Consider the following 7,634-nt stretch of genomic DNA (forward strand, 5'->3'; position numbering starts at 1 on the left):
TGTGTTATAAAATACGTATGGCACTTACATGCTTTCAAGCCACGTATTCCACGCTTGCAAATGAAAAACATGGCAGGTTTGGAACGTTTTGTTCTGTCCGTGGCGCTTGTTCTGACGGCCTGCTGGGCTGCCGAGGATCAGAAGGATGAAATCTGTTTCCAGCAGCCACAGAGGGGCACGCTGTACCCGGGCATGCAGTGGCCAGGCTCCACCGAGCACGCGCTCACCGGCAGCAAGGCGCAGAGTGAGTCAAACCACTTCGCCTGTTACCTGCACAGCATCACTCCAGCGAAAAATTATGTATTTATTTTGTGCATCAAACAAAATATTGTCTTGGCGTGACCTAAACTATGTAATTACACATCTTGAGCACCTGTCCTTCGTGCAGTGACGCCTGATAAAACTCAGAATTGACAAAGCAACACCTCCTTGCAGCAGAAAGGGCCCCTCCCCTTTTTTCAGGTGTGAAAATTGCCCGTGAGACCAGCAGGTGTTCTAGCCGTGGCGACGCTTGAAAAGCGTATTTTCTTGTATATGTGAGGGCTACCATATGTTATACAAAAAAAATACGCCCCAAGAGTCCCCGCGGCTGCAGGTGATACTACATTTCTGTGTTTTCCCATTTTGTCACCATAGTTTATCTTAATTTCCTTGTCTCTGAGGTACTTGAACGGTGAGATGTAATGTTACCCCAGCATTTGTTTGTGCCACGTACTCAGAAACTGCTCACCTTTCGCCACACCTGAGCTCACCTTAAAAGGTGAATAAACCTTAATGACATGTGATCCCCACTCCTGTCCAACATGCATGTGGGCAATTTTCTTCTTCATCTTGTCGACTTGTGTGTGGAGGGATTTCACAATAGTTTTCTCCTAGTAATGTTACATATAACGTTGATACTAGCTATACTTTTTAGCATAATTTATCACCACTGCTTTTTTCACCAAATGACTTTTATATATGAACACCATCCTGTGCCTGTGACATTTCTTTTCAATTCCAAATATTTGTAACATGTACTAGTACCCCCTAGGGTTGCATTTCTACTGACCAACCAGTATATTGAGTGCTATCGATTACAAATCTCTTTTTATGTATGATTGCAACAAGTATACCAGTCATAAATTATTCATAACGTTATATTGAGACCCTAAATGCTCTCAGACATATTAACGGCCAGCTATGTGCGTCGCTTACACAACAACTACAGCTGTATGTTTATTTTCATTTTTCTGCCATCTGGCCCACACGTCTCTGTGCTTAGGTGCATCAAAGATAAGAGGTATATTTTTGTCTTCTTTTTTTTTTCTTCAATAATACAGATATCATTGTGCTATTATAGCCAGTCATCAATGGTCCAGTTGAAACAAACCCTCTGTCCATATGTCCTCTGGTTCTCTAGATGAAAAAAAGAATTGTGAAAGTTAAGCCAAATAGGGTGAACGATAATTGCAGAGACTGACACAACCCTAGTAGAGGTGGATACCGGTTCGGCTTAATAAGGTCCAAGTCCAAGTTTAGGTCCAGAGATTTAGGTTCAGGTCCAGACCTGGACCTGGACCTGATCCTGTCTAGTGGATGTTTTGTTTTATTAGACCAATATCAAGCATAGAGAATTAATACTGACACACACGAATATAAAAGTTTGTTGGTGAGAAAACTTTCAAGATAAACCAGTGTTTGATATTTGAATGTTGCACTTATTCTAAATGCCTTTTTTGTCAGAGGGGACACTCAAAACACTTTTTATCAAACAAAATAGAAAATATGTATTTGTACTTTGTTCAGGTTTTTTTGGACTCAGGTTCTGGCTTTCAGGTTTTTTGGACTCGGTTCTTGGATTTTATAAAGGTCCGAATCAGGTCCAGCGAACCAGTATCCACCCCTATCTACTAGTATCCAGGCCTTGCCTCCGTGTAGGAATATTTGGGTCTCTTTACTGCATGCAACATTATGTTCAAGAGGAGAATGAGGATGGCTAGTAGCAACTGTGTGCAAGGCCTGTAAGGCCACATCCATTCATATCCTTGGTTCTCAGACATTGTAAGGTGAAAATGTAATAAGTTTAATAATAAGCAGACATTTTAAAGGCAGAGAGAAGAAAGGAAAACTTGAATATGACATTATTTACTTCATCAAGACATAAACCTGGTCAATGTCCTCTGGCCTTGTTTCTGTTACATTCTTTTTTAGTCCGAGAACCAGCACATTAGATTGATGTGGCCTAAGTTTGCTGTTTAAATGAATGTTTTTGATATCATATTCAGTTTTGAAAGGCTGTTGTTTATTTTCCAGTCTCCAAGCCGGCCCCAGACTTCCAGGGGACGGCCGTGGTGAACGGGAAGTTTGAGGAGATCAAACTGTCGGACTACAAGGGGAAATACCTCGTCTTCTTCTTCTACCCCCTGGACTTGTGAGTACACCATATACATGATTAGATGTTGTGATGTTGTGGTCACAGGTACATCTACATCTTCCTCTCCAGAGTATTCATCAGTTGTTTTGTTATGACTCTGCCATGAGACCTTGTCTACTTTTGAGTGATTTTAAGGTGTCTGTATCTTGCTAAGTAACCAGCAGACAGAGAGTTGAAAAATAAGATTTTGTTGAAAAATTAACTTTTGTTACCCCTTTGCAGCATGTTTGTATGCCTGACTGAGACTATCACTAGTTTGTTGCCTTTTGTAGCACTTTTGTGTGCCCGACTGAGATTATCGCCTTCAACGAGCGTGTGGAAGAATTCCGCATGGTCAACACAGAGGTGGTGGGCGTCTCTGTGGATTCCCAGTTCACCCATCTTGCCTGGTGAGTAGACCTGCTGTCTGGAGATTAAGAATTAAAATGCAATGAAATAAGATATTAAAAATAAAATGAAGAAAAAGAGACTTAGAAGTTAGATAAGGAACTAAACTTTGGCTTCAATACAGAGAGTGAACAGGCACCTTGTTACCAACTGTAAGAGATAATGCAATCTCTACAACCTGATTAAAGATATGCAACTTGCATATGATGCGCGACCTGCAAGCAGAAAACCGGCGCCAGGACATTGTCACATGACAGGTTTGGATTCACACCGAGCTGGGAGCACCTGACGTACAACATGCGGGCCGGTTCACACGCAAGAAAATAGGCGACGTACATTGTACGTCCAGAAATTTCTCCAGTGTGAATTGGGTCTATTTGTCCCTTCTGTTTAAGGTTTAGAGTTACCATAGCTACATACTTTGTCCACTAAACGGATCAAACCATTTACAGATTTTTTTTGCTTTTCGCCGCAGGATCAACACCCCCCGCAAGGCAGGTGGACTCGGCCCAATGAACTTTCCCCTCCTGTCCGACCTCACGCACAAGATCTCGCGAGACTACGGCGTCCTGCTTGAAGATGTGGGACACACGCTCAGGTATGTACATGTATGTTGATGAGGGTTAGACATACAGGTAATAAGATATATAAGATAACAGTTACTCAAGCAACTGGGTAGGCAACGCTACCTGAAAGGTCTGACCATTTACAAAATCTATCCAGTTGCTTGAATAACTGTTATCTTGTGTATGTACATGTAGTTTGAAGGGAACTTAACAGGTCAGGGCTGAAGTCAGTGTTTTTCCAAGGACCAGATTGTCTTTTGTCATCTCAGTAAACCCATGCTCCCCTCCTGGCTTGATTAACTTATCGATATGAAATAAATGTATATAAGATATATGATATATTAGACATGCTAATTTTGTCTATCATGGTGACGGACTGGTCATAATTTTTGTCCATCTTTATAAACTTTTCCCCACTGTCCCTGTACTCAAAATGAAGGCGTCTGTTTCAGTACAGACACGGTAAAACAAAAAGAACATTTTAATATCTTCTCCAGGGGTCTGTTCATTATTGATGGCAAGGGGATCCTGCGGCAGATCACCATGAATGATCTTCCTGTCGGGCGCTCGGTGGACGAGACGCTGCGATTGGTCCAGGCTTTCCAGTACACCGACCAACACGGAGAAGGTACGACACGGAAAGAAATTACATATCGAAATTTACTTGAGACTATTGTTGGAAATGTTAGCATTTCTGCCGTATTACAACAGTTTACTGTACCTTGTGCAATATTGTTTCAACTGTAATATTAAAACAATGCAGAAACCTACTTTTTACAGTCTTGTAAAAACACAAGGTATTGAAAATTGAAAGTAGAGATTACAAACTTGCTGCATAGTTTTGCTCCATAGGATTTACATGCTTATAATGTACACTTTGACAGGAAGCTGTTGCATTGGTAAAGAATCCCTTCAAGATCCCTGAATCTTCATCCAGATAACTTCTTGTGTCAGGTTGACTGAAAGTTATCTATGCTTTATTGTTGTTCTGTTCCTGTGTGACGATTGTCCTGTTTTTGTGCTACAGTTTGCCCAGCTGGCTGGACCCCAGGTGCAGACACTGTGAGTGCAACATCTTTTTTTTTATCAGAAAAGAATCAAACTAACTGCTGATACTTTGTAAAATTATAGATTGCCAGTTATCCCTGTATCCAAAGCTAGTTATGACAGAAATAAGGATGCCTAATTATACAGGTAAAAAATCAACTGATAGCTTAAAAAACTTAACTGTACGTGTATCAACAAGTTGAAAGTGTTCAGTGTTGATGATCACTTGGCTCAATCCTTACTCTGTACATATTTTTGTGTAAAAAAAGAATGTAACATCAATCAGTACCAGTAGAATCCAGTATTTGAAATAAGTCAAATACCGTATTGCAAAATATCAATTTCTTTGGCTTTTACTTGCAATCTTTGACCTTTGGTCTATTTCTCTTTCTAGATCATTCCAAACCCCAACGACAAGCTGAAGTACTTTGAAAAGTTTAACAAGGACTTGTGAAGAAGAGCCACCTTGAAACTCTTTACTGCATTACACCTTATTCAGTGATAGAACTTAGAAGTTAGAGGCATTTCTTTCACAAAAAGTTAAGAAAGTGTATCAAATTCCTCTTTGTGTTCTTTTAAGTCATTTACGCAGATACTGCATTGATAAACCTGGAGCTGGGAATTGGGAAACATGTTGAGGAAATAGAAGTGAAAGATGAAACTTGAGTACATGTTATATTGTGATAAATGTTTCTAAGGTATAAGGTTTTTTCTTTTTTTTTTTCGCGTCGTAACATTTACAACTGCGTGAAAAAAAAGGTGATCTTACAATATGTGGGTTGCTGTCAGCTATGCAATTTTCAGAATTGGTTGTATTCTCTAAGCAAAGGTTAGGCTCTTGCTGGGTTCTTTTGGCTGGCTGGCTGACAAAAAGTAGCCTTCACCAAACAAGGCAGAGCCTGGAACTGAAACAGGATGACACTCAGGCTAGACAAAAAGAAAACCTGAGAAAATAGTAAGGCTGACAAAAACGCCTCTAAGGACATAAAAACAGCTGGAGCCTAACCTCTGCTTGGAGAGTTGCAGAAGTTGAGGGACTGAGGAATTACAGCCACATGTATTAAGTTGAGATGAGTGTATTATATGGTGTTGGTCATGTAGATCTGTTACATTCTACTCTTAAAAAGGAGAAAAAAATTTTTTTCCACAGAAAATAAAAAAAACATGATAAACCTATGTCAGCATTTCCTTGCTTTTAGATGCTTTTGTTTTAACACCCCCCATAAGATGTACACTTAAATATATTGGTGTATCATTTTCTGGTAAAGGCATGCTCAACATTGTGCTTGATTTTCTTTCTACTTTGTCAAGAAGTCTTTGTCAAGAACAGTTTTGTAGCTACAATGAATGAAGTCTGCAAGCCAAAGATACTAGTAAATTGCAGAAAAGCATCCAAGTTTAGATTCCTTATTCTATCTAAGTGAAGCATAATGCTAAGACAAAGTGTAATACATTACTAGTAATACATGTGCTTTATCAATAGCAGAAACTGCAATGTGGCCTGTGCTACGGCTTGCTTTTATAGCAAAGCATTCCTGTTAACTTTTTAAGGGCAAAAATGTATTAGAATTAATGAAAGGGAAGAAAACTCTAAATGGTCTTCTTTTGGTCACAGGCATACTATATTGAATCGTTTGGTATTTGGAGTAGGTTCTACATTGATCAGACTAAAACGTCATCTTGGGTTTGAAAAGTTGAGTATAAGTCATTCCAGTTTATGATATCATGTTGCAATAGCAATTGAAAGCAGGATCCCCTAACAGTAACAAGTTGGTTTGCTTACTGCAAATAAAGCCACTATTCACAACAATTTATGTTTTCTGTGTTGTCTTCTCCTAACAGGTAAAGGACTTATATTAAAAGAAAGTAGAGCACTATGTGTTTTTGCGTTTCGGCGCCTTCGCGCCGAAACGCAATGTCCTGGCTTTTACCTTGCAGGAAGGAAGGAAGCAGGGCAGGAAGGAAGCTTGGTTCAACACTGTGTCGCACACAATAAGACCTTATATGGCAATACGTTCCCAAATCCTTGTATAGCCGTTGCCTTATATGGCAAGGGACCACGAAAAGGCAGGCAGGCTACATTTGCATGACACACAGGAGGGCGACCGCATGTAACTGCTACAACTGTTCGGAAATATCATTGCATTGTGGTTTCGGACTTTGATATCCTGAAAAATGACCATATTACATCTATTCCACAAGATTGCAGAAGAAAAAAAAATGATTTCGTCAAGAAAACGACCAAAAATCGGCATAAATAATACCACATAGTGAGGTTATAGCATAACGTACAGAGTGACGAATACGTACCTCAGCTTGGCCTATCTGGCAACGCGAAGCACTTCGGACCCAGAAGATCCGGGTTCGTGTCCGTGCATGGATTTTTTTTTTCTTTTTAGATATTGAATATCAAAAATATATATTGATATTATATTAATCAATCAATATCATATTTATGAATATCATTTTTTCATTAATAAATAAAGAAATATTTTATATTTGTTATTTTTAAATATTCATTTAATATATACAAGGCCTTTGTCTTATGAACAGGACTTCATAGATTCCAAACCCGGCATTCGAATTTTTCTGTTCATTGTAATGGAAAATACCGTGCAGCGGCTCCTATGCGCGGTAAGATGATTCTTGCAAAACACTTGCCACTAAACTTCTATCCCCGATGTAAACAGAGGCTCTTGATGTTGTTTGCAAAACAGCGATCCTTTGCTACAGTAGCAAATGCTCCAATGTTCAGTATCGACTTCATTCAGACAACACGGACGTGGAAAGTGGCGCCGCTCGGCACAAAACTATGGGAATTTTCATGAATTTTAGCAAAATTACCCAGGAAAATAAGGAAGAAATGTTGTAAATGCGGAAACCAGAATAATACGGATGAGGTAGCTGTTGATTTGTTTGACATTTGGTAGTCATTTTAGATAGAACCTTAGCTGTTATGAACTTCTATTTCACTTAATTACCATAGTGCTGATGATTCAATGGTGCTTTTTCAAATGTTATGTTTTATTGCGTGCCATGTACATAATTACATTGATAGCTTTTATAATGAGCCTATTGTACATTTTACAAATAAGTACAAGTTGTAGGCCAAGACCAGCTTTTTCAAAAGCACTTAAGTTAAGTGACGTAACTTCAAAATTGCTTTCCCCAATCTGCCTTTCTCTATTAAAACAGTACTCATTTCCCAAAATGACAAT

At 39.2% G+C, this 7,634-nt stretch overlaps 1 protein-coding gene across 1 annotated transcript; it reads left to right on the forward strand.

Annotated features, from left to right (window-relative positions):
• Positions 1–36: 36 nt before the first annotated feature.
• LOC136434483 (peroxiredoxin-2-like) lies at positions 37–6,226 on the forward strand. The gene is made up of 7 exons (XM_066427306.1): positions 37–244; positions 2,296–2,413; positions 2,689–2,805; positions 3,279–3,401; positions 3,867–3,997; positions 4,397–4,431; positions 4,811–6,226. The coding sequence occupies exons 1-7, from the start codon at positions 61–63 to the stop codon at positions 4,868–4,870; spliced, it is 768 nt and encodes a 255-aa protein (XP_066283403.1). The 5' UTR covers positions 37–60; the 3' UTR covers positions 4,871–6,226.
• Positions 6,227–7,634: the final 1,408 nt, after the last annotated feature.

This window comes from Branchiostoma lanceolatum, chromosome 1 (genome assembly GCF_035083965.1).
Source record: "Branchiostoma lanceolatum isolate klBraLanc5 chromosome 1, klBraLanc5.hap2, whole genome shotgun sequence".
NCBI lineage: Eukaryota > Metazoa > Chordata > Leptocardii > Amphioxiformes > Branchiostomatidae > Branchiostoma > Branchiostoma lanceolatum.